General features: G+C 41.2%; 1 protein-coding gene across 2 annotated transcripts in view; it reads left to right on the top strand.

Moving 5' to 3' along the window:
* The window catches only part of mgat5b (alpha-1,6-mannosylglycoprotein 6-beta-N-acetylglucosaminyltransferase B), a 65,026-nt gene that overhangs the window by 22,205 nt on the left and 15,077 nt on the right, over nucleotides 1-27,744 (top strand). For both annotated transcript variants that reach the window (XM_030059096.1, XM_030059097.1), the window contains exons 4-9: nucleotides 1,487-1,596; nucleotides 3,370-3,443; nucleotides 4,750-4,917; nucleotides 6,247-6,411; nucleotides 9,602-9,771; nucleotides 26,313-26,444. In XM_030059096.1, the coding sequence (XP_029914956.1) occupies nucleotides 1,487-1,596; nucleotides 3,370-3,443; nucleotides 4,750-4,917; nucleotides 6,247-6,411; nucleotides 9,602-9,771; nucleotides 26,313-26,444 (819 nt within the window). The remainder of the gene's footprint in view (nucleotides 1-1,486; nucleotides 1,597-3,369; nucleotides 3,444-4,749; nucleotides 4,918-6,246; nucleotides 6,412-9,601; nucleotides 9,772-26,312; nucleotides 26,445-27,744) is intronic.

Below are 27,744 nucleotides of genomic sequence, written 5' to 3'. Positions count from 1 at the left end.
CGGCATAATTGTCAGCGGTGTGTTTGTCTGCATCTCTTTCTGTAGTATTGGCATTTGCTCTGACCTGCTGGTCTAAAGGAGGGAAGACGGGGTTACGGCTACTGTACCACTTGGCTTCAGGGCACATTGTTTTGCATCTGACACACACACACACACACACACACACACACACACATACACACATACACACACTACCTAACCGAAATTGTTTTGACTGCTGAATCTGAATCCAGCTCAGAACACCACATCTTTTTCTCAGCTCACTGACTGCAGTGATATGTCACATTATTATCAGCTTCACTCTCACGAGTGATAGAAATACCCAGAATGTTGCTTCATATCAAGAGAGTTTGTTGAGATAATTAATTTAAATATTTTCACATCAAACAGCACATTGACAAATCTAAAAATGGTGGATTATAATCCAGGCAGTGTACCTCCTCAAAGCCCCTGACAAAGTTGTTTGTGATCTAAAAGCGTGAAGGAAAACAACCTGACTCATGAAATGTCATATTTTTTGCTCATTGGGCCATTCATTTTTTTTTTTAGCTGAGACAAGGCTGAGGTATTCTTTTCCCAAGAATTTTTCATAATTCATTACATAAATCCATTTACCATTATTGCGGTCAGCTGCAATACATTGCTGTGACATTACAGCAAACGTTCAAACATCTGTCCTCATTCCTTGGTCCTTGCAAGAATAAAATTGGAAGAGACGTGCTCACTGCTTTGGTGTTTGTCCATCGAAAAGCAGTTTCTTAAACCGTGGCTTGTACTCCAAAATGGGTCAGTGCTTTTTTTCTGATGAGACTTCAAATAACAAGAGTTGTAATATGTTTTAGTAAAGCCTGTAGGTTCTATGGTGAAATGAGTTTGGAGACTGAAAAAACAAAGTTTCAGAACTTTAGCTGTTACTCTGTTACACGTCTCTCTCTCTCTCTCTCTCTCTCTCTCTCTCTCTCTCTCTGGCACACACACTCTGTCTTTCCTCATATCTCTCTCTGCATCATGTAGCCTGTTTCTTGATTGTTTTGCTAACATAGCTCTTTAAGTCACAGAGGTCAAATGCGGTGGGAGAGTTGTACTAACAATCTAATTGTGCTATTTCTCCCAGGGACCCACTTTAATATGCTGAATCACTTTTATCTCAACAAATAAATTGTCTGTCAGTGTTTAAAAGCTTTTTCTATTTCACGCTTCAAGTTCTGCACAATTAGCATTTCTTCTACTTCTCAAAGCTTAAAGTCGAGCGTGGGGGAAAAAAAACAAATACCATCAGATCGAAGTAAGCACAAAAAATATATGTAGAGTGTGCTCCTCTTTTGAAGGGATTTGATTACAGTTTGAAAAGACAGTTTGAAAAGAATTTAGGTTATTACAAAATGGTGGCTGCTGGAATATTTCAAGATGTTCTGTTCTTCTTTTACTGTGTGTGTGTGTGTGTGTGTGTGTGTGTGTGTGTGTGTGTGTCGATCTGCATGATTAGGATCCAGCCTATTGGGCTAGTGGAGCGGATCCAGGCCATAGCCCAGAACATGTCAGAAATGGCAGTGAGGGTGGAGCAGATCCTCCAGCGCAGCATGGCTAACAACAGAGGTAGGGTTTAACACACACACACACACACACACACACACACACATACACATACACATACACACAGCCTACCTATTCACACACCTGTATAATACCATATATTATAGCAGTAGGGCTTAAATAGCCCTGTCCCTCCTCATATACCGTAAGCGAGACAGTCTGTGCTCTACAATCGAACAGTGTCTGTCTGACTTGCACTTGCTGTTTGAGCATATAGAACATGACAGATATTTATACCACATTACTGTTCAAATACCAGGCTTTTACTTGCTGTCTGGCTGAGAGATTCAATGCATCAGAGCGCAGCATTCCACTGTTGCTGTCTTATCATAACCGCACGACTACAGGATGTTTAAGACTTGCAGATGAATTGCCCTCTACTTATTAATGGGATCCAAGGCTGTCAGCTTTCTCTATTAGCCTTCAATCTCAATTTCTTTATTGGCCACTCATAAAATAGAATTCAAAGAGCACAATTCATTTTGCCCCTCATTTGCCTCAGACAGAGCTCAAGTATTCAGTACATTGCAATTTATAGCAGGATATATCATTCAGCACACTGGCGCGGGAATGTGTCTCTGAAAGAGAAAATTACACTTTGTCCATCGTCAAAATGACTGATGTCATTTAAGCTGGGCTGCTGGAGCGGCTAATCTTAACCTGGCTGCGTTTTGACACTACATGGCTGTGACATTTTTTTATGGTGAGAGGTCTGTCATTATCATGGCAATCAAACCGAATGGCTGGTTATTATTTGTCTCTGATTTCTCTCCTCAGTGCTTGGAAGCATTGCTGGTGGAAGAGCAGCAACTGCTCCTTTAATTAGGCTGACTAGCACTGGGCTTCAAGGAAAAAGAGGGAAGGAAATGGGAAAGGGAGAGAGGAGAGGAGAGGCAGATAGAGAATAAGAAGGAGACGGGGGATGAGCTAGGGCAGGGAAGTAGGGGAGAGAGGGAAAGGGAGAGGAGGGTAGGGAGAAGGAAAAATTCAATTATTTTAATTAAGCACAAGTCATCTATATAGTATCCAGTGGATATCAAATGAGTTGGTCAGTGCGGAGTCTTAGCCGTTCAATAGTGGAGGCCAGACTTTTGGAGGAGCTTGTTATCCACCAGTAGAGCCCGTCTGATGCGTCCCTGTTCATCCCCAAGGCAGGAGTTATGCTCTAATGTCAAATACAAAGGGACGTATCACCTAGGGGGAACAGTTGTAAAGACCAGATCTGTTCGTGTTAACCCTGTTTAGCCCTGTGGCCTACACAGGGAGGTCCAGTTGCAGTGCTTATTCTGTTGGTCAGCTGAGTTTTGTCTAGTATGGTATAGTAAAATATCTTATGTCAGCTTTGCTTCCATACATTTTCATGACTCCGATATAGATACACATAGATAGATATGTGCCATCCGTTTCCTGCAGTTTGCTCTTCTTACTACCAGTCTCTCTTCATCCCTGTTTTCACTGTAGAGCATAAAATAATGTTGACATGGATATTATGCCGTGCTGACAAAACGCAAAATGGATGTTTTGATTTGGCTGTCGAAACCCGTAAACGCGCATGTGAGTCTCTGAGAGGGACGAGCACTTATCACGTCAGCAAGCTTTTCCCACGAAACCTCCCTGTGCGTACGAGGTCTCTGTGTGTTTATCTGGAGTGTCTGTTTACCGTGGGGAATGGTCCCAATCGTACAGCAGTGTCTTGATTTGTGCTGATGTGTGATGTTTTCAATAGTTTATGCATTGGATTTTATAAAATGCCTGTTTTTTCTCCCTTTTCTCCAGGTAGGGATGGAATGTTAGGACAATGTGAGATTCCCAAAGATCCCCATTATCCAGACTGCTCCAGCAAAGTGGATGTAAGTCTTTATATCTCACTGAAGTCCTAACAATTTCACAGTCCAGACAGTCTTTGTCCTTTGATTCTAGGTGACTCACCTTGCAGCAATATAATTCATTCTTTAAAATGACGAAGCTGTATTGATCCTTGAGGCAAAACATCATCACTTAATAAGAGGATACAACAAGGAAAAATAAATAATAATAATAAAGAAATAAGCAAAATATAAACAGCTTTATGTAACTATTTTAACACTAGGATGTTAAATAGAAATAGATGAATGAAAGTATGAAAAAGTATGGATTTACAGCTTTAATAGGGTGTGCAACATATCAAAATTAGAAACAGGAGAAGTAATTGGGACAGATAGAACCACAAATAGAAAATATATACAGTGACAATATACCAAAAAGATGTGAATTACTTACAGTATTAGACAAGTTCTGAAAGTGTTAGGGTAAAAAAATAGGATATCAATAAAACTGTAGGGATAAATGTTCTGAAATTACAGAATATACTGTATGCAGTGCAGGCTGTGTGAAGTGTGCTTGTATAGACTGTCATCACAGCAGCCATTTTGACATGAAATATCAGGTAAACACAGCTGTTCCTGATGACATTAATTAAGTTTCTAGTCCATTAAAGTGGAGCAGAGTCTTTCCAGTGAAGCAGCGTGACCAGCACCAGGACCCCGGCTCTGTTAGACCAAAGTGGAACAGAACTTTAATTAATGTCATTAGCGAGAGCCGTGTTTACCTGCAATTCATGTCACAATGGCTGCTGTAGAAAAAGGTCTGTTCACGCTGTGTGTGTCAGCAGACAGCTGTACACAAGTATAGAAAGTATTGAAGGTTAAAATGTGTATTATATAGAACGACAACTTTTAAACTTTTATATTCCCATTACACTTGTACTTAAGTGCAAATTTTGCTGTTGATACTGTAAGTGCAGGTTTGGATATGTATAGTACTAACTGGCCATCATATCATAGACTCAGATGTGTACATTGTTGTCCTAGGAGAGTTTATGCCATTTGTGCCATTTGGACAGGAAGCACCGTACACTCTGATGGCCGCCAGAACAATCGCTCTCGTACAGCTCTGATTGCGTTGTCTTCTTGGGCGGTACTGCCAGTTTATACTCACCCTCATTCAGTTTCAAATGAATGTGAGGACACAGGGGATGAACATGTAAACCCTCTTGTAGTCATCAGTCAAATGTGACAATTTGCTTATCACCTGCCAATAGGTCACATTTATTTGTACCCTAAATATACCCTCATTTTTGAGTGAGAACAGATAAAGTCTTCAAACTTCACCTTCCAGTGGATGCGAGCTCGTTGGACTTCGGACCCCTGCTATGCCTTTTACGGCGTGGACGGCTCAGACTGCTCTTTCCTCGTCTACCTGAGCGAGGTGGAGTGGTTCTGCCCCCCGCTGGTGTGGAGAAACCAGACTGCTACACCCACCTTGAAGCCTCCACCTAAGAAACAGGTGACACAGCTTTTCCACTAGCATTCAAGCTGATTTCAAGGCTTAGGCCACTGATGGGTTAAAAAGGACCTGGATGCTGTGTGGTATAGAACTATGGGAAGGCACTGTAAATACCGCTGCCCTCAGGTCAGCTGGCGTGACCTTGACATTACAGGATGCCGTGGATTTCCAGCTACAGGCACAATATGTCATTTCCTCCTCCCATTATTTCCCAACAGAATGGATTTATGTCATTATATCTCCCAGGAGAATCTGAATGAGGTGCACTCTCACTCAGAGTGCTTCCTGTAATTTTTGGTTCTGAAACATCACTGTTGCTGTTTGTCTCTGTCCATCAGTTTTTTTTATTTGCAGCCTCGACAGCTGAAAGTATTATATTTGTAGTTTCTCCACCAGGCCACCCCCACTTTCGCCTCTGTCCCTTTTTCCCTACTGCTCCCCCGGGTGCTGTATGCCTGGCACAAACGGGCCCTGGTGTGAATTTATTCTCCAGCTCTGCCTTGTGTTCTAATTGCCAGCCCATATTCACTGAGGCTAATCCCAAGACTTCCCTTGGGTACTCTGCATTTTGCTGTGACACACACAATTTGCTCTTGAGAGCAGTAATTCACCTGCATTGTGAAAGGGTGTGGGAATACAGTACAGCTCCGCATATTGATTTTGTCTTTAAGAGAGTCTCAGGTTTTCTTGTAGTGCGTGCTTGTGTGTGTATGTATTTACGAGAGAGAGAAGGCAAAAGAATTTTTGTGTATCAGGTTCTCTTCATCTGTATGTGCTGCTTATAAGTCCCTTGCGCTCCCAAAGTACTTACTCCATTGATTAGTACTTGCTTGCTCATATTGCACTGTGATGCAGCGATTATAGTGGGTAGAGCAGGCAAAGTAAAATGAGAGCAGACTATTTATGAGGATAATCCAGGAATCCCTGAGGCAACCTGTCTGAAAAGCCTGGCCTAGGGCTCTAGCATATAACAGGATATGACAGGGAAATCTCTGCTCCGTACAATATTAGCCACCTCCACTCAACTTAAAAGTGTGCCACTTGTATGAAATCACCTTAAAATGTCAGCTTTGCTGCAGTTTTGTAGTATCCCTACCAGCACAAGCGTCAGCTGCAGATCAAGTTTAGTGTAAACCTTGCCTCAAATACCAGCCTTTATGGGAGTTTCAGCATTTTAGAATGTGCCGTTTCTTTGTGATGAAAAGCTCAACAGAGAGGAATAAAAATGGACTTACTGCAAGGCCAGATCAGAAGATCTCAATATTTATAGCTGTGACTGATTTTTTTTTATGACCTCTTTCAATGATTCTTACCACTCCTGCCCTCCAGGCTGTCTTCCACTCAGACATCGGGACTCTGCTGGAGCAGGTGGGCACAGGGAAGGAATCTCTGAGCTTCATGAAGAGGCGCATGCGCAGGCTGGCAGCACAGTGGGCCTCCGCTGCCCGACGGCTAGACGATCGTCTTCGTAACCACTGGAGAGAGCAAAAGAGGGTGAATATGAGACCTTTCTCGTGTGTGCACAATGGAGAATGAATGTGTGACCTGAGAACAAATTTGTGTTTTGAATGAAATAAATAGCAGATGGTGCAGGTGCTTTTCTCAGTTCCAACAGATTTGATTTCAAGACACTGGAGTATGAGATACTGTCTTATAGCTCTAGGAAAATCTTTCAGAGTTCCTAAGTTGATTTAAGGCCATCTGTTTAGACTGCAGGAAAAAAAAAAAAGCTTGGCTAAGACAGGGTGTTTTGCATCAAACATTTATACACAAAACTACACAGTTCTTTCATGTTCATATGCCAGGCTGCTGATTTAAGAGCGAGAGCATCTGTGGTTACAGACATAAAACATAAGTAGATGATGATGAAAGAGAGCGACTCTTAGCAGAATAGCATGTCTTGCACAGTGCACTTTAACCAATGACATTTGCAGGGATGTTTACACTGAGTGCCAGAGAGCGCTGTGTGCCGGAACAGCCCTCTGATGAAACGCTGAAATGACATTTGATTCCTTGCTGGCTCATACTCTGAATTAAAACCCTGTCATGCCATTAAGGAGCTAACCTGAGAGTCTATGCCTGAATATAAACCTTTTGGGGCAATTTTAACATATGACATAATACATTTGCATTGTGTACTTGTAAAAAAGCAATGTATTTCTGCCACTGTAAGGTTTATGGTGCTTAAAATAATACTATCCTGCAGGTCCTGCACCTCTTTCCCACTGCTGGAACTCGCAGCAGGCCTTACAGAAGAGGACGGTGATGGTGCTGTTTTGCTCTCTCAACTTTTCTATCTTCAAGACTCAATTGCTGTTTTTTTTTTTTCATTGGATTGGTTGTTGTATTTTTTTGGTTGGCACAGTTGTTTGTGTGAGGTTGGGATTCTCTTCTACTGCTGGCTGTGGGGTGCCAACATTTTCTTCTGCTTTGGGCTGCGTACTCAGTTGCTTTATGATTAAAAAAAAACAACAACAACAAAACACACACACACACACACCAAAAAAAGAAAAAAATAATAACTTTTCTGGCACAGAACATTCTGGGAAAAATTGCCCAGGCATAGGCTCGCACAAATCATCTGTAGTGGCCCACAGGGTACTGTAGTGGCCTTCATGCATAAATATTTGACAAGTCAGTGAATAAAATGTGAACAGGGTGAGATACAAAAAAGCCATTTCAGGTTTTAAGGGCATTTCCCCCCATGCTGTCACTGCTTACAGGCATGTGCTGTTTGTGTGTGTGTGTGTGTGTGTGTGTCTGTATGTGTCTTAATGTTAAAGTAGCAAAGTGCTATTGTGGATTTGCCTCCTACAGTGAACTGGCCTAACTGGCCTAGAGTGCAGCCTGTTGTTCTGTGTTTAAAACCCCCGAGAACTCACTTCATAGACAGGTCTTCACAAATCACTCTGTAGTTGAAAAGTGTTTTGGCACTTCACAGGCTTATATGAAAATGAGACATGGTGAGTGATAAAAGTTTGTTTGTGTTGCTTTAGCCAACAGAATCCTGGTCCTCTTCCATGATTATAGATAGTGCGTAAACCAATTTGTCTCGCTGGCCCTCTCTTCAGAGAGATATTCAGCTAGATAAATCAAAGCCAGTTCTGTCAGCAACATAATATGCTTCCCAAATGCCTGCTTCCAGCTGGGGAGAAAGGTTCGTTCATAGTAATGGCGTGTTTGACAGTAGCGGTTACTGCCCATTAACCGGACCCAGCGGGCTTCGCTTCCACCACTGAGAGACAGAGTGCTGTTGAGAAAACAGACAGAGAGGAACGGCTGTAGGCCTCTGTGAAAGCAGCAATGAGAGGCTGATGATCTACAGACAAAAATAGACTGGAAGAGGGAGGATGTGTCGTGAAGGACCAGGCAAAACCGGATGGCAGTCGTTCGCTCTCGTCACTCTCTTTTGTCTGTTTCCTTCTCTTCATGTTTGAAAAGCTTGGAGTGTTTTAGCACAGAATCCATGTTCGGGTCCTGCTGCTTTACCTTCTCATTCTCTTTGCACTGTATGGGATGGTTGAAGTAGTTTTGAGTCATCAGGTGGTGATGTGATGTGTATTTTCTGTCTCAAGGTGTGCTCTATCTGGTAGCACAATACCAGGACTTTATTGTGTCCACAATGAATTAGGCAGTTTGAAATGATTCATGTGCATGCTGAGATGGCTCTGTGCTTGCAGTATTATTATGCTACTGGGAGCCTTCTGCCATTCTCATTGTTCATAAATGTTTTTTATTGTACAGATACAATACAGTCGCTGAACATTGAGAGAGCACTGTTGTTGATTTTACAAGATTTGAGTTGTGTGATTTTATGTATTGTTATAGTAGATTGACTACTGTATTGGACATCATAGATTAAGTCATTGTGAGCTGAGACTCTCTCGCGCCCTCCCTCTATCTGGCTCTTTTATGGACACACACACACACACACACACACACACACACACACACACACACACACACACATAAAACCAAGTGTGAGTGCGTGCGTGTGATACTTGGGTGGTTTGTGAGTAATGTGTGTGAGTGTAGTCTAGTCTAAAGAGTAGAATAGTCATTGAAAGTTTCTCAAGACAAAAGTAATTGAGGAAAAATTAAAGGCTGCCATCTGTTGAGAAATGGCACAGTCTAATTTCATTACACATTTAACAGCCCGGAAATTCCATCCTCTCCCATTGGCAATTAAATCGGTCTCGTACCATTTCGCATATCAATTAGCCCTCAGCAGGTCAATTTTCATTTCAACTCTTCGCGCACTTGATTGTATTTCCTTGGAGTTGCTTTGGTGTGACTACGCTGTGATTATTCCTTCTTGCATTCATTATATTGTCAATTACATTTCATCTCTGACATCGTTGAGTTGCGCCGAATATCTGAACATACTGTATTCACTCAAGTATGTGTGGACCTTTTTAGAAGCGATTTTGAAAATTGCTTTCACAAATTCTCAAATGTTCTCCGTGAGGGACTGACAATTGTCTGAATAGAAAAAGCAAACCAGAAACTGATAGAAATAATGGCTTGTTCTCCCCGGTAACAATGGAGTAATGGCATGACACACAAAAAAAGTAACAAAAATGTCTAAATTGCATTAATTAAATGCCATAATGCACTGCGCCCTCACTCCTTCCTCATGTTCCATTGTGTTTTTTTTCTCTCTCTTTCTCTTTTCTCCTCCCAGATTCTGGTTCATGTGGGTTTTCTGACAGAGGAGTCGGGGGATGTATTCAGTCCCAAGGTCCTGAAGGGGGGTCCTCTGGGTGAGATGGTGCAGTGGGCCGACATCCTCACAGCCCTCCATGTGCTGGGACACAACCTCAAAATCTCTGTCTCTCTCAAGGAGCTGCAGGGGTAGGTCGTTGTGATTTATTCCTCTCTGATCCTATTATTTTCTCATATTATTTCCAGTGCTGTTGAGAGCTATAGGCGGAACTGTGGTCAATGTACAGAGACTCTTGTGATATTCCAGGCTTTTCTTTCCTATGCCAACCATTTATTTCACATGAAGCACTTGAGGGCAGGAATCATATGGCTGTTGTTTTATGAATGTGCACACCATCAGCATTTAAAGTACTGTGGAGGTAACCTGTTTTCCTTGCGCATGAGGGATTGCCTAATGAAGACCTTGTGGGTCAAAACGTTCCAATAAACAATCCGGTGGCTTTAAAGGAATACTTTATGCCCATAATGCATAATTTTTAGCATCACCTTATGCTGCCTTCAATCTTTGATGAAGAAAGCTTTACTTGCAAGCCTTCAGGGTAAACACCAGCTGATACAATGGAAAAACAATTTTGAAATATTTTTTTACGATTTTGCAACAGCAAGAATCAAGAGTTCCATTTAAAAAGCTCACACTCCACGCCTGCTCGTTCAAATCACAAAAAGTGAACATTGCAGCTACTTGAAGGGAAATAGTTCAGACATTTACTCCTATAGTGGTATGTATTGGTCAATGCGGGTGTAATACCTCCACAAAGTTTGCTGCATTAAATCCTTCCCTGTCTTGAGAATGACAGCTTTACCGGGAGTGTGTACAGCTCCAACATGAATGAAATAAATACAAAAACAAATGAATCTAAAGTTCATGTTCTCGAAATCACAAGCACTGATTTTCTTTTGAAAGTCACCTAGCTCATTCTGTCCTCAACCAGTCACAACTTGACTGTTGGCCAATCATCTGCTCGACGTCAAACTTTAAAAGTGTTCTCTCTCTCTGCTGTCATTTTAGCATTAACATATTTTTGCGACCCACCTCCACCCCCTCACCACTCAATAGTGCTTGGCCCTTCTCCAGCCAGTTTCTTGGATCATACAATATCGTTTCTGTTCCAGCAGCATCGATAGATTCCTCTCCACCACCAGCACCAGTGTTTAGACTCCAGTGGGATTCCTACACCCATACAGAGTGCATAATCCATGGGTTTGCCTATGATTATGTACAGTTTCTGCCGGGGTCAAAGCGCCAAAGACTGTATTCTATTTTCATTATCAAATTCTGCTTGCGCCAATTTCTTTATCTTTCTCTCTTTTTATTATAGTCTCTCCTGGTTGAAATACCACTATATAAATACAAATCATTTTAACCATCAAGCAGCTGACTGGAGACATATCTGACCCCAGATGCATACTTTTATACTTTTATTATTAATGGTTATTATATCCGACATTTCTTTACTTAGTCAATAAATTTGTCTTCAATAAATCTATATCATAGTTTCAGGTTTCTGCTTTCATTGGGAGCTATGAGATAATTATGTTTTGACATATCATTTTGGATCATATATGACCCCAGATATCAAAAGCACCATGTTCTGCCTGTGTTCCTTGATCAAATTATTCTTTATATGAATCCAGGTTTTTCTGGGGACGAGATATTAAGTGACACAGGGGGACTTTAGTGTGTGAAGTGTTATTTCTCTCTCTCTCTCTCTCTCTCTCTCACTCGCTATGAGCTCAATGCCAAACATAGAATTAAATTAACTCCTCTATTACTGTGTCAAAAAGAAAACCTGAGCATTATACGCATTGTTAAAGTAAACTTTGTGGCAGAACAGTAGTATTGGATTGTATTAGATTGTACACTGAATGTAGATTTGATTTTTTATGAAAATGAAATATATGTTATATGTCTAATGACTTTTTAATTTCTTTAAAAAATATATTTATTTTGAATCTTTTTTTTTTATGGTCTGATCTGACCCCAGATTGTCATTAGTGAGTGTGAAATATGTTGGTTGCTTGAGGATAAAGGGAGAATCAAGTGGTTAAAATCAGATATCCTCCCCAGATATTCTTTTATTTTGCAGATATTCTTCTATTTTGCAAACCACTTACATTACCACTTCCTCAGCATATCTGCAGCATGAGAATGCTTTATTGTTAATCCTGGATGCTCTGTTCGCATACAATTGGATGCACAGCAAATGATCAACTGCTCAGTGTGAGCGTTGTTGCCTACACACTGTTCTCAATCACATTTGGCCGCACACAGATAAGCTATCTCTGCTCCTTGTGGACTGCTGTTTCAGCCTGAGGACTTGACACCATCTCTACAGTTTATGCACCTCCTTCCTGATGCAGCTCACTGACTCCAGAGTGATAACGGACCTCTGGCTGGATGTCACAAACATAAGTGCATATGCCAGTGGACAGATGCCCGTGTACACACACACACACACACGCCAACACACACAGCTCCTTTCAGTCAGACAGACAGGGTGGTTTCATCTATAAAGATAAGGCTATTGATTCCCACACTGGCGAGGTGCGACAGGAAGAGTTCAGAAAGCAGATCGATCAATCTGAGAGAAAATGTCTCTAAATGTCAACTGTGATCCAATCCTTCCATGCCCATTTTTGGCCCTATGATCTTTTGAAACTTCCCCGGCTTCATGTAGGCTGGTCAGAAAAATTACAATATAGAAGACTAGACATGAGGTAGATTATTTTCTGCCAGTGGCTGATGTGAGGCTGGAGCGGAAGAGGCAGGCGATGATGTCTCCCTATTATTGAACACTGTATTCACTGCTGTGGGGAAGAGGCAAGAGCATTGATGAGTTAGAGCTGCTCTTTGATCTTAATTTTCAGCATGTGAAGAAAAGCTGCTTTGATAAGATCAGACTGAGGAGATCAGTGAGGTGGGAGAAAAAATGCCGCAGCGGGACTGCTTCTGCTGCCCGTGCTATTATTTACCCCACTAATTGGTGTCATGGTGTATTGCAGCCCCTCTCTTATGGGAACACCATCAGAAATATTTATAAAATTGCATGGGAGCCTGAATCACATCGCAAGGAAATGCGGACCGAGGCTGGGCTCAAAAGTTGACAATCAATGTGTGTCTGCATGCATGCGTGTCTCTCTGTGTGTGTGTGTGTGTGTGTGTGTGTGTGTGTGTACATGTAGCAGAGAGAAGCAGTGGTTTTGTAGTTACAAGTGTGTCTGTATGAATGCACAGCATACCATTAGGCCCATATTGGCCTCTATTTTATCAGGAAATGGAATGTTCAGCCTTTGAGAAAATAAAATGGAGGACTGAAATTGAAGCCAATAGGATTTATCAGACTCAGACCATATTCCCTCTTCGCTTCCAGCCACACAAAAATGGACCCAATGCACATATCCCACTCTTTTTTTGTGACTGACCTTATCTAAAGTGGCCAGTAAATGACAGATGCCGTGCATCCATAAATCTCTGTTCCATGACTACTAATGAATAGAAAAGAGGAACACTTGTCCCCATCTCTCACTCAGTCTCCCACACGCTATTAAATTGACAGACCGTTATGTATGTTGCTCTCCCACAGGTTCCCCCAGGCTTGTAACTATTTATATTTCCTCCCCCTCTCTTCCTTCACCCAGGCCCTGGAAACACAACTTAACATCATTAGATGGCCTGCTGCTGTTCATCTTGCGCGGACAGGATTGTTGATATTGTTAAGTGTTTTCGCCAATGGAAAGGCGAGCAATACGCACGGTGCTTAGTTACAGTGGGAGCCAAGCAGTTGGCTTGCATCACATAATTGCTTCTAATTGGCAACATCTATTCTCTCTGGTGGCTTCATTGAGTAGTCACTCTGACTTCTGGCTGGCTCTTCCGCTGCTTCCCCTTTTCAGATGAATCAGTTATACTCACACATCCCTACTTCAGCCACAGTCTTTTCTCTCCAGTAAGCTCCTGGCTTACTTACGCTGCAGATGCTCCACTAAGCTGCCCGGCTCTATCTCTACTGATATATCCAAACAAAAAGAAAGAGAAAGTCATTATATGGTCATGTCTTTTCTCCCTATGCAATGGGGAACAGAGTGTTGTTGTTGTTGTTTTTTAACTTGACAGTATAATAGGGGTGGATCACAGCTCTGGTGGAAATGATGCATTTTACTTCTATTAACGACAGTGCATCATGTCAGAGTGCATAGCAAGCAGAACCAGTATAATTGCCATATAGCACTGTGTTTAACAGATGGTTTACCTGGATGCCTGACAAAGTTGGCCCATCCAATGTGTAATTAAATACTAGATTTGATCCAAAGCTAATAATTACATGTTGCTCAGTGACTGAGGTGCTTACTCACCTGTCGCCACTGATAGTGCGTGAGAAGTGTTTTCATTGCGGCAGCATCCACTCTGCCTTCTGTCCAATATATTAAACTGCTTCCAATCTATGACTATTGGCTGTGAAATTCAAAACGCAGCGTCAGAAATGGACTGTCAGTGCCAGATGGACGACATGCCTACACTACTAACATTCTGCTGACTATTGCTCATACGTTTTAACACCATACGGTTGACTGCTTTCCTGATCCAGCAAAGTTTTGATTCAGCAGTAGAAATAGTGAACGCACAATCACCAATCACATCCAGTTCATCAGCTGATTATGATCAGTAGTGCACCAATCAACACTTATCTTTGTAAGTAATTTAATTTTGTAGTAGTTCCTAAAATCTTTGCTACTAGAGCTAATAGTGTTGAGTTAATCGAACTTGTTGCCAGTATACTTCTAGTTTTTATGGAACACTTGACCACACAATATGCTTAAATAGCACAAACAGGAGCCAGTGGAGGGTAATGTTGTTTACTCAACTCTTTAAATCTTTAATTGAGTTTACACAGCTGCCCCAGAGCATTTATGTAGCTACGTGGGTTAGTGTGCTCAGGCCCATTTTCCTCTGGCACTTTCTGTTTTGCAAACTCTTGGATCACTCGTTTTGTCCCTAGACTGATCTCTATAAACAAGGATTTCCAACTTTTGGCTTCAGCTTGGACTGAGATTTGTTCTGTTTTAATAATAACGTTTTTGTTATAATAAAATGAGCATTATTTGTGGTAAATTGACCGGCTCAACTTCTCTCTGGTCTTATGGACCAACTGTTTTATAAGACTTTTGTTTTTGCTAATTTGTGTTTTTATTGGGTGGCATTTTTGATATGCACTCCAGATATTACACACATTTTTCTTCAAAGCATGAAATAAGAAATCAATGCTCCTCAGCAAGTCGCTCACATCATTCAACACTATGCACTTTAGTCTCTCAGGTTCATTAAAATTGAACAAATATCTGAATAAATTAGCATCTTAAATTAAGAGGATAATTTATTCATTAAAATCATAATTCATTCATCAAATCATTCAGAATTTATTTATTTATTAAAAAACAATCTGATACCTGCATCAATCGATGCAACATTTATGACAGGTTTTTATGACAGCCTGTCTGCTTGACAATCACATTTTGCTGCAATAAAAGTGATTGGAGTGAATTTTATCTTATGAAATAAAAGAAATGTTGGCAAAGTTTTCCCTTCAGGACATAATGTGCCATTGATAAAAGGTACTAAATTGCAATATATTGCAAGACATCTTATTGCAATATTCAACATATTGCAAAATGTTTAAAATTGCTATACTATATTCTCTAGAAATGAGACAAATGAGACAGATAAACAAAATGGAGAGTGGGCAATATTTGTAGTGTGCTCCAACAGATGATTATCTGTTGAACCAAAGTCAGTGAACTAACGTGGCAGCTGTTAAGTACAGTAAGTTTTCCTGATCCGTGTTGTTGTATCTCCTTTTGAAGCAGTTTCAACGAAGTAGGAAATACAGTTTAAAGTGGAGATGAAATGAAAAATGTTTTTTATTCTGAGGAAAAAATCATTTTCAATGATTTTTTTTTCATGTAAAACAAAATATGATGCATGTTTATGTAGGCATGTACCAGCCAGATTCAACCAATAATATTATGACATCCACCCCATTAATCAGTTGTCTACTTTTAGCAACATAAGGCTAAGATTCACACCCACTTTTCAACGTTCAAATCAGATTCCTCCCAACGTTATGTCCTGCCTGTCTATCCTGTTTCACTGGGAAATCTGTCACCTTACAGAAGTTAGTGTCTTGAAGTGCTGTTTGATCTGGACTTAAACTATTGTTAGTTTGTGTGGCACACTGTCAAGGAAGCACTTAAGAACAGTGCTTAAGGTCTAGCTCTTAACTTAGTTATACTGAGATGGACTGCCGGGGATTTTGCATTTTGATTCTATAAGGACAGTAAACAGATATTTGAAGGATAAAAGCTTTTTCTCTCCCGTACTGGCTGAACTGGCTGGTTTACTCAAAACTTTTTTTTTTTTTTTTTTTTTTTTAAACCATAGGCTACAGCTCTCAGTGCCAGTAATATGCTTTAAGATCCAATCACCTCTTTTCAGAAAATTGGACAGCAGGATAAACTGTACTGTGAAACTGTCAACAAGTGAACTCTCACTCTACTTGGGTCTAATAAAATGAGATGAAGGAACTGAATACAAGTTTACATGATTTTGTCAGACAAGCGGTTAATCACCCTCTGTGGACTATTTTAAGCACAAGCATTCTCCTAAGAGTTATGTTGCACTGTAGCAGTAATATAAGGAGAGAGGGAAGCAGTATAAATCTGGAAAATTGGCAATATCAGCCTTTATTCCTGCTGAACTGCCTTGACAGGAAGATGAATCATTGAGGGAAGAGGGACAGATTTAAGGAAGTAAGAGAAGAACCTGAGAAGGAAGTACATAGGTGTGGAGAGGTGGAAATGATGAGACTCTCTTGAGCTCTCTTTCGATCTCTCGTCTGGCTCGGGATTAATTGAGGGGGAGACTCAAGCAGCTGTGACATCATTTTTGCCGGGAACACCATCACTTGTCGCGCACAGAGGGGAGGCCCCCAGGGCAGTTTGCAGAGCAGCGTAGACAGCTGTCGCTTCCACTTGGGGATCTCCCCTCGTCTCTCTCCCAGTGCGACATGGGTAATTAGCTGGCAGCGGAGCATAGCATATCAACACCTGAAGAAGACAGAGAGACGAGCAGGGAGAAGCACGTGAGAATGAAGAGCGGATGGGGGGAGGAGGATGGGGAGAAGTGAACGGAGTAAGGACAGGAGAGGTAGTGGCAGGTTGTCAGGTTCTGGGGAGATAATGCACACACACCATCTAGTAGCACTGTCATGCACAAGTGAACTAAAGGAGCCGGTCGTCAACGAAGAGACACACTTTCTGACACCCACAGGATGCTGCCATGCATTATCATACTGCTAAGAGCCCAACCTTTCTTTCTTTCTTTCTCACCCACTCAATCAAATGCAACTGTACTGTTTTCTCCCACTTTTCTGTTCTCTGACTTGACATGCAGGAGGTGAATGCAACTTTGACCGTAGATTTTTCTTTCCTTTTTTCCCCTATTTTTTGCCAATGGGTTTTCCATATCAAATATGTCAGGTGAGGCACTGTTGCGCTGCCCCGGGCATTTCTTGAGGCCCACATTAATATACAGTCACCAGGTGATTCCGCTTTGTCTTTTTCTCCTTATGTTTCTCTGTTTGTCTCTTTTTCCTCTCTCTCTCCATAAATACACAGAGATGTAAACAGACGTGTATGTAATGCATTGTGTGATCAGCAACCCTGAAGTGCTTCAGCAAATGTCAGGTGGGATCAAACACATCTGTAATCCACCAGCCGAGCCTGAACAGTGGAAGTAATGATAAGTGTGCAGACATTTTGAGAGCAAAATAAGAAACTTGAAAGCAGGGCTGTTTTCTCTCAGAACTCTACAAATCACTCTCAGAGGCTTATTATACTGCCAGTCTTGGGTTGTGTCGGCCCGCAGGTGCTGATGCACTCTCACCCTGCAGCCTTTCCACTGATGTGCCTTTGTTTCTTCACTTTGAAATGAAAAGCTAAGCAGCATTGTTAAAAATAGTCACTGTGTACATGTGTTTGGTGTACAGTATGTTACAATACACAGCACTTGGACAAAGTTGTAGTCAGAGCAGATTTTAATCAAAGCATTTAGGTCACCTGTGAGATAGCCTGATAAAAGCTTGTCTGATTAATTGAATCTGATGAACTGACAGGGATTCCTCTTCACTGCAGTAGAATAAAAAGTATGGTGGCTAAATGAGGGTAAGAGTGCACTGCGAAAGTACAACCTGTGTTCCAGTCAGTTTCTGCTCAGATGGTGACCCTCAAAGGACACTGCAAAAAAATCTCCACCTAAACAAGTCATTTAGTCTCCTTTTCATTATTAAGGATATGCTTTTCTTCAGATTGGGTAAAAAATAGCTGGTAGGCTGAGATAACCCCACTTGCTTCCAATGCTAATCAACTTATTTCCAGTTTTTTGTTAATTCAAGTGTCATTTTGATGCTACTGGGCTGAGCTGCGTTATTCTGCCTTGTTTGAACACATTTATACTTGTTCCCAGAAAAAATCACATGAAACTGCATGGCAAAGAAGTGGAACTATATCATATGACTGGAAGTTTTTTTTCCGCTTGTTTCAAGAAAATCAAGATTTAATACTTTTACACAGATGTAGGTTCACATTGTCTGTGTACAGCCAGAAAATGCCAAAGTGACACTTGTCAAAGTTGTTTCATAGTTAATAATCTGCTGATGTAAAAAAAAAAACAAAAAAAACAAAACTTTTTTCAGTGAATCTATTAGTTACACTAATATTGTTCATGTGAAGCAGCCATTTTGAGCTAGTCTTGTTAATTTTTGGAAAATAATGGAGGGACACAGGTGTGCCGTGGTTCTGGATGGTTTGGTGCTTGTTGCTTTCATGATGATTGATTGTTTTCAAATTTCATCACTTAGTTCACAGTGGAGCTTTGCTGTCCAATACACACCCAGATGGCAAACACAAACTCCAATGCTAGAAGCCAAAAAGTGACTAAAACACATCTTTTCAACACAATAACACTCGGACTGCAACGGGACCCTCCTACATCTGATTATTCTGGCTATCTATTGCCTGAAACCTGCATGTGTTGCAATATTAGACATTATATAACTAGCATGAGCTGGTTGGTGAGTACATTGAAGTACTGATGTTGCATGATGCTGTAAATACAAAGTGCCAAATGTAGTAAAGATGTTCCAGTCAGCTTCCTGGTAGAGTAAGTACAAGACGGATATGTGTGGAAGGTTTTTTTGTTTTGTTTTGTTTTGTGCCGGGCGTCATGATTTGTAGAAATGTGACAACATAAGCGAATACACTGATGCTGGCAGTCCAAAGTATGAAAAATCATAAATATCAGTTATATTCTCACTCACATAATCTACTGTATTCATGGGGCATAAGGAATATTTGCTATGGTTTGTTTACAGTTGACTTTAAATTCATCAATACAGTTCTGCCTCCTCAGGCATGACTTCAGTGCAGTAGAGACCTGCAGCAGCTAGCAGAGTAAATTAGTGTGTGAGCAACACTTTGATCAAATAGAGTGTTATCACTGAAATGTCATAATTATTCAGTTGCAGGTATTTATAACATGTAACTGCAGTGAGAGCATTCCTGTATCAAAGAGAAGTGCTTTGATTAGCTTTTTGGGTTCCACTGTAAAACTTTGCAAAGCTGTCCAACAAAGAATTAGAGAGGATGTTGTGTTGTGCATAGTGCGATCTTCGTTTTCACTTTTCTTCACCCATCCTGAACCACCCATCGCATCACACACCCAGCCTTTGAATGGCTCTTACCTGCCAGCCCCTCTGCTGCTTGGGTTGCACAGCTGTTTGTAGGCAGGCCACCTTTGTTCCCAAAGCTGTTCGCCCACTGAAGCTCCCCCTGCCCATTGCCGGAACTGACTCCAGGTCAATGCACTTCTCTTGCCTTTTGCCACCACATTACTTGATCTGTTCACATCAGCAGTTTTTAATGCATCTTTTCATATGTTGTGCCTATGTTGTCTGTGCGTTTTTATGCTTATATCATTTGCCCTTTTTTAGCATTGCCCTTTAGAAGAATTTTATTAAACTGTTATGTAAAGAAAGTGGGAGCATACTTTATTCTACTGGTGCTCATCTACCAATTAATCTTTTACAGTTTTGTTTATTTGTATTCCCACTCAAACTGATCTTTTTTATTTACTTGAGCCAAGACATCAAAACATGCAAACTATATTCATCACAATAGCACATCAGCTTGTCCTGTTGTGAGATAGTTTGGTTTTTGATTGTAATGGAGACAACATCTGAGTTTGTATCTCCTCCTGCAGTTTCAGTGTCTCAAGAGGTTGATTAACATGCCAGGCTCTACTCTCTCTGCCAGGCAGGTTCACACACACTGGCACATCGACACTCCTCTCTGCCCATGTCATTTTCTTCACCCCGTGAGCCTGCTCCCCAGTCTCCCTCCAACCCTCAGTAAACTCCCTGCCCCTGGCCTCGGCCCGTCATACATGCCTGGGCATCTGCCTCAGCCAATTCCCCTCACTGTTGGATATATACCCTGCTCTTTCTAGAAGTAATGCATTGCAGCTGTGGAGTCTCTTACTTGCTATGTCTGTAATTCTGAGTATTTGGGCTCCATGTTTATGTGAGAAGACACAATTAATTGCCCGGTGAGCAGGGGCCTTGACAGGAAACTTTTGGAATTTTTGTGACAAGATGCACCTTACGCATTTGGGCTGGGAGTGAGATTGAGATGAATATATTATCAGCGAGTATGTTGGCGTCTCAGATTGAATTAACCAATCAGTTATCATCATATCCTTTGGAGTGCACTTCACACAACGATGTGATGCCACTTTCATGATGACTGGGTGGGAGTGAGTGAGAGACAAATAGGAAGAGAATCGATGGACATAAGGTAATGATGCAAACCCTTTTGTGCCTCTGCCACGGCTGTTTTCTTGTATAAATGAATAAAATAAATTACTTTCACAGAGCATAATTATATTATGCTTGCTTTTCCGTCTTCTTTAAACAGAATAAACTGTTCATGTCATGACTATTAAAATAGGTATGACATTAAGTGTACCAAAGAAAAGCCATGTGTAAGTTTTTAACAACCCTGGCTATAGTCTAAACAAAGTGTGCAAAGTTAAATATTAGTTTGTGTAGAAATTTGTGTAGAAGTTTCCAACACAAATCAAATCATTGTGTCCTTGAACACAATGTAATCTTTTTCGTTAACAAATGACTACCTTTTTGTAAGTATAAATGTATCTAATTTCATTATTCTTTGTGTTGTGATGCATAGCATTTTTGTTGATACATTCATTTAACCACCACCGCCACCACATGTCTGATAGGATGCACAAACAATATATTGAAATATATTTTTCATCTTGAGAGATCCAAAACAAAATTAAATAGACAGGCATCACACTTAAATCAGAGTTTTATCATTTCAGAGATGTGTTGTTGGATATGCCTCCACCAATTAAAGTGACAAAAATGACACAAAACGCAGGTGCGTTGTGCCGCTGACCTGGTCCAAGCAGGCGGGCGTTGGCAGGTGCAAATCACAGTCTCCCACAGCACTAAAATTGCAGTGCAGCTCTGTTGATAACAACACACCCACTACCGTGCTTCTCCCTCCCCCTCTGTGCACAGCACATCAGCAAAATACCAAACAAAACATGCTCAGGTGAGGAGAAACCGTCACTGCATCTCGCCAAAATATCACTTTCCGTGCTGAGCCTTTCTGCTTCTTTGAACTGGGGAGCTGCCATGATTCCAGTGGTCAGCTGTACAGAAACTGTGCCTGATGTTGGCAGTCAAGTTGTTTCAGCTAATTTATCCATGCCTTACACCCTTGTTCCTCTGTTATTTCACTTTCTCTATTATACAGTCATTCTTATTCTTCCCCCTTCTTGCAACTTGTCTTTCCCCTGTGAAGTCTCAGCAGGACGGTCAACGCCAGGTCTCTTTACTCCAGAGCCGTGTTTCATACCTTGTTTGAGCATATGCGTCTCGCCTTGTGTTTGGAGACAAAGGAGGGAGGGAGAGGTGCTTGTTTGTGTGCTTGAATTTGCATGTACAGTATAAAATGTAAGTAGGTGTGTGTGTACGTGCACTCATTTGCACACTTCCGTTCATTTCTGGCTTCATAAATGCAATTTAATCCCTTTGCTGTCCTCTTAAAGTTTCCATGGATTAGCATATATCCAATTAAATCTTTGAACACAGCAGCTTTATGGATCTGTGAGGAGAGCCTCATATAGTCACATATTCAGCCACTATAATACATCTGCTCCCACATTAGTGCACATCAGCATTAAGCCATGCCTGTAATCTTTTTACAACATGGGAAATAATATCCATGTTAATTTTCTTTAAGGAGCTGCTTGCCTATGAATCATATTCACTGATGAGCAAATGGAGCTGCTGAAATTAAACTGAAGATATACTGACAGATATACCATATGCATCAACATAAGGTTTTCGTCCAAGCTGCTGTTGCCCAGGGGGAGACTTTCTTCCCTCCTTCCTTTGTTTTACATGGTGAGAGAAAAGCTTTGCTGTCTCTGTGGCCATTGCATATAGAAAATACACTACAGTACATAATTCAAAGCAAGGATTAACTCTGCTCAGATGCAACTTTGTCTGTGGTTGTGCTATTAGGGAGTGTGTGGGCATGCACGCGCACACACGCATAGCGTAAGCAGTCACAGTGAGGTTGAACCAGTCTCTTATGGAGCAGTCAGTCCTGAAATTAATCCCAGCATACTCATATATAGTGAGTAAACCATGACCAACAGAAAATGTTACTTGTGAGGGTGAGGTGTCTGAGTAGTGAACTCACAGGAAAAAAGATCACCGCATCAGAGCTTTGAATTTGTCAGGCCGACTGTATTGCATTGCTCTGAAGTTTGACTCCATACAAGTTTCTTGACAGGGGCCATCTATTTATTCATGAGGGCGCGATGCAGATGAGAGGAGCTGTAATACTGCTTAGGTGTGGAGCTCTTTTGTTTGTGTAAGCACTGAAGTGGCGGCCTGTGTAGCTTTGACTGATGAAGCCGCAGCCTTGAGCACCGTTGGCTGACGTGCTCAGTGCTCATTATCCCATCTACTGTAGGGGAACCGGCTGCCATGCCTGTTTCCACAACCTTGCAGTGCTGACTAAATCTGTTCCATGGCCAAAGCAAGATCGATAGGCTCTTATTTTGCAGGTATTTGTGTGTGTGGCTTTTAGGTTGTGCAGTGTATGTGTGCGAGAGAATGCGATAGGAAAAAAAAAAAAAAAAAAAGAGGGAGGCTGAGGTCATGGCTGCGCAAGCTAAAAACTTTCATGTTTGCCAAACTACAGTGATTTAAAGTGTTAATTGCTTAGTGAACACATTTTTGTTGTCTTTGATGTTCTTTCGTCTCTTTGATGTAAGACATAGCTGTCAGCCACATCGAAACAAAAGGCTTGACCGTGCTCCCTTTTGATATCATCCGTTTTATCACAAAAAATCTCATAATTAAGATCCAGGCCAAGCAATTTTGTTGCAGGGTCTATTTTATCGCTCCATCAACCTCCAAAGCATCCACGTTTTTCTTTGGTTTTCAGGCCCAAGGCAAGTGCTAGCTGTTATTCAAAGTGCTGTCACTGACATTTGCAGTATTTCAGATTCCAGATTGGCTGCTAAATGACAATAAAAAATTTAACTATATAAAATTATAGACTGCAATGCAGTGATCTGTTGGTGCTTCTTTTTTTCTCCCCCTTTTTTGATTTTTAGTGATAATTTTATGAAATGGTGATGACTGGGTGCTTGTTCCTGTCTTTAGCATAAATAGCACATAGCTGCAGAGCTGGGTCCATTTTCTTTTCAGAAGCAACATAAAAGCTCGGATAAGAGGCGGTTAGCTGTCATTTCCATACAAATGCCTCACTATTTTTCACACAGCAGTACTTAAAATTATGACTGGAAACCATGCATTAAATATATATGTAATGTGGTATATCATGTGCTTAGACAGCTACGTGCAGTATGGTACATATTAGCTCAGTGGTGTCATAATAGATCATTGATGTACTCCATTAATAAAAATCACCATAATGCATTGCAATTTGTGTGGTTGTCTGCCAGTGCGTCTTTGGTGGTACAGTATCTGTACCTTTGGACTGTTTTGTGAAAATATTCCGTCAGACTGTCTCATGCCACTTTATCTAACCTAAAATCACATATTTAGTCCTCAGTATTGACACAGTGAAGTTTTGCAAAGGATTTACAGCCACTTTACACTTTGCTGTGATGTTTTTGTGCTGCGGCTGAGCTCTTAGAAGCTGCTGAAGTTTGACAAAGCAATAATTGCTCTTGTAATGAAAACAGACATGCTTGATTGCGTTTTTTACCAACAAAGTGCTACCTTGATTCCTGCCCTGAAAAAGCACTGAACTGTTCTTTCTTGTGGCAAACTACAAATTTGCATCGACCGTCCTTCCTACGTTGTATAATCAAATCAAACCTGTCAACATTATGCTGTGAAAAAAAGGCAATTTTCTCAAACATAAATTGGCTACCAAAAAACCTCCACAAAAAACAACAGCAAAAACCTATATATTTCACACCACAGTAAATAAAAAAAGAAGCAAAGGTAGCATCAGCATACCTTTGCTTTCCTGCTTAATAAATGTACAAAACTTTGAAATAAAAATTAGAAAGATGACACTCAGCAAAGGTCATATCTCTGCCAACTCTATGCAGTTCTCAAGACCTGCCACATCACTTAGTGGACTAAATTAAACTTTTGTCAATTCTTACTTTCATGCTTTTAATTGAAGGTGAAGGCCACACCACACCACAATGATAATCCTTTTTAGCCGATCAGTGTGAAACGTTAATCAGCTCCTTCTTGCCCCATGACCAAGATTCCCCCCAAAAATTGCCATGTTACTTGAATCCATTTAGAAGTTATGCACCTTTTCGTGACAGGCCACACCGACTGTCACACCCCATTGTCTTGAAAAATTAATCCACTCCTCTGTGGCTCATGACCAACCGTTCTTGTGGTGGTATGCGAATCCATTTGGAAGTTTTATGGCTTTTTGGGATCGGCAACGCCCACCCAGCCCACCAACCAGTCCTCCAATCAGCCTGAACAGTTAAGCAGTTCTTTCTTGGCACATAACCAAGCTTTCCACAGAGAAGCCATTTGTATATTTTTGAGATATCCTGCTAACAAACAAACAGACAAACAGGGCAAAAACATAACCCCCGTCCAACTCCCATGGCAGAGGTCAGTATTCATCAAAGCCTGCTCTTCATCCACCTAAATCATAAATCTGTCACATCTGTTTTCAGTGTCGGCCAGCTGGTTCACGCTGATCATTTTTGAAGACTGCGTTCATCATGGGTTGCCAGGTAGCGCGAGAAAAATCAAGCCTAATGTGCGGAGTGGATTAGACTGTCTCTTAACTGGCAGCATAAATTTCACACAAAACACCTTTTGGATTGGATATGTGAGTCAGCAAACAGGAATTTAATGAGAGAAATGACAAAATGAGAGGAGGGCAAGAGACATGGAGTGTTGACATGTATTTGTAGACAAAGTCTGTTTTGTAGTTTCTTATTTTTTTCACCTCAACAGGTTCTTGATGATGAGTCCTTCGTTAATTAAACAGACAGGCCAGGATATGCTGCAAAACAAAATGGATGCAGTTGTATGATGAGCACCTGAACCTTTAACCCAAACATCTTTATTCAAATTCAGAATATTACTTTCATTCACAGGAGTGTCCTGTGTACAAGGGCAATGGGGGGGGAAAAAAAAGTACTGAAAACTACTGAAGGAAAATACATGGCAGCCTCGCTGTAATCAACACTTTCTGCTTTCATCTCATATGTATGTTCTCATCTTATTCCCTGCAAATGCTTTTTCTCTGCTAAATGTGTGTGAGAGTGACTGTGTGTGTGTTTGAGGGGAGGTCAGATGCAAAAGGCAGGGGCACTCTTGAGACAGTTTTGTTGTAAGTGCTGGATGACACAGCAACAAAATCAGATATAGCAGAAATTATGGTTGAATGGAGCCGTTCCTCTATGTCTCTTCATAAAGCCACAACCAAATACACCGGGGGTCATCTGCTTGAATGAATATTGTGTAGCGTTTCTCTGATGGTGTGTGTGTGTGTATGGGTCTGGGAGAGTTGGCCAGACAAATTGGGAGACTCCCCACTGCGAGACATCCCTGGCTGGTAGTGTTGAATTTTGTGTTGTATGGTTGAATAGCTCTGCCACTGGCTTTCTGAGAATACTGACATGCTTCGCAACCCCGTTTCTGTTTTCACGGTCTCTCTCTCACTCTGTGTCTCTCTCCCTTTCACACACACACACACACACATTTCCTGCACAGAGAAATGAGAGAAATGGCACACAATTTTCTGCAAATGTTGTCCCTACCCTTAAAATAATGTTAAGATATACTTATGCACTTCACATCAGGTGCAATTCAAGCCTCAGTGTCCCTGCAGTGCTTCACATTCCCTTTCAATGTTTAACTCGTTTTCTTTATGCAACGTTTTTTATTGCATCTTGCCTTTCTATGCTTCATTTCTCATATGGGGGCCATAGCAGTGGTACAGTTGCAGTATGTATGCACACTGATCAGCTTTACTCAAACTAATGTGACTCTGTGCAGGTTTCTAGGGGTCCCTCCGGGAAGAGGAAGCTGCCCTCTGACAGGACCGCTGCCCTTTGACCTCATCTACACCGACTACCACGGCTTGCAGCAAATGAAGCAGCACATGGGTCTTTCACTGAAAAAGCACAAGTCAGTCTCTCTTATGCTCTTTTTTCCCTCTTTGTCACCGTCTCTTGTCTGAAACTGTCTTTTTCTGTTTGCTTCCTGAGCTCCAAGTGCTGTATTTGTCATTTGCGCCCATTTTTGTTACCAGTAATTGCCTTTGCCGGTGGAATAGATGATTATTGGTTTATTGACTGACTGGCCTGATAGGCTGGTAGACTCTGGGCTGCTAACTCAACAGAGAATCAGCAAAATACTCCCACTGGAGGAATCCACATAGCCTCTCCACAAGTGATCAATGGATGAGATGCATGAAGGTGGCTGGCTCCAGGTCTGATGTTACAACTTATGTCACAGAACTAAAGGCCTAAACTCTGACATCTGCTCTTGTTGTCACACTGATTTCCTGTAACTTTCACATAGGAAAGTGCAGCTCATCTGGTTGTAAATGCTCCAATAAACCAATATGTCTGTGGGGCCGCTCCCCCATTCTTTTGACTATGAAGCAGCTGTAAAGTCTGCATCTTGATGATATTCAGTGAAAGTAGTTTTGTTGTTTTAGTTCTAGCTAGGCCTCACCAGAGAAGTCATTTTGTGCAAATCTTCCTATTATGCTATCAGAAAAAAATACTTCACACAGCTTTTTATGCAAAAAAAAAAAAAAGTATGTTTCAAGTGATAGCACTGTGAGTTCAATGCTTTTTCAGGCATGTTGTGGCACAATTCTAACATTATAATGTGTGCTGTTCATCCTTTTGCCTTGTGATGGCATAAGAGGAGAGAGGGTACACACCTTAAACATGAAAAAACAGTTAATTGCCTTTTTTTCCCCTGATTTTTTTTTCTTCTTAAACTGCCACGGCACAGCCATTGCACACTGTCCAACGCCTCCACTGATTCCCATCAGCATCAGTCATCAAGATCAGCTGATCAGTCAATACCTATCAGTGGTCACAGGGACAGACCAATACCTTAATTTTCTCTCCAGGCCTTGAGACTGATCGCAGGTGCAGAGTATTGATGTATCTCCTCAGATCAGATTACAGCCATTGATTTCCTCCCCTGTCTGAATATTAAGTGTTTATAAAGTCTGATGACATAACCATTCAAGCCACTCACTGCAAACCAGAAGATTTGTTTCTCTTTTGCTCCACTCTTCTGTTTCTGTCTAATATGGTGAGACAACCGCACAAAATAATTCATGATGTCACGTTGTAGCAGGTGAAGCAATGTAATTTATTCCCTGTTGATGTGATGCCTTGACAATATCACAGAGAGTGTCAGCATTTCCAGTGCAGTCCAGAGAGACTCACACATGAAGACAGTT

Source organism: Myripristis murdjan, chromosome 8 (assembly GCF_902150065.1).
Source record: "Myripristis murdjan chromosome 8, fMyrMur1.1, whole genome shotgun sequence".
NCBI lineage: Eukaryota > Metazoa > Chordata > Actinopteri > Holocentriformes > Holocentridae > Myripristis > Myripristis murdjan.
The sequence above is the reverse complement of the archived record's forward strand: the minus strand, read 5'-3'. Positions and strand labels throughout refer to the sequence as shown.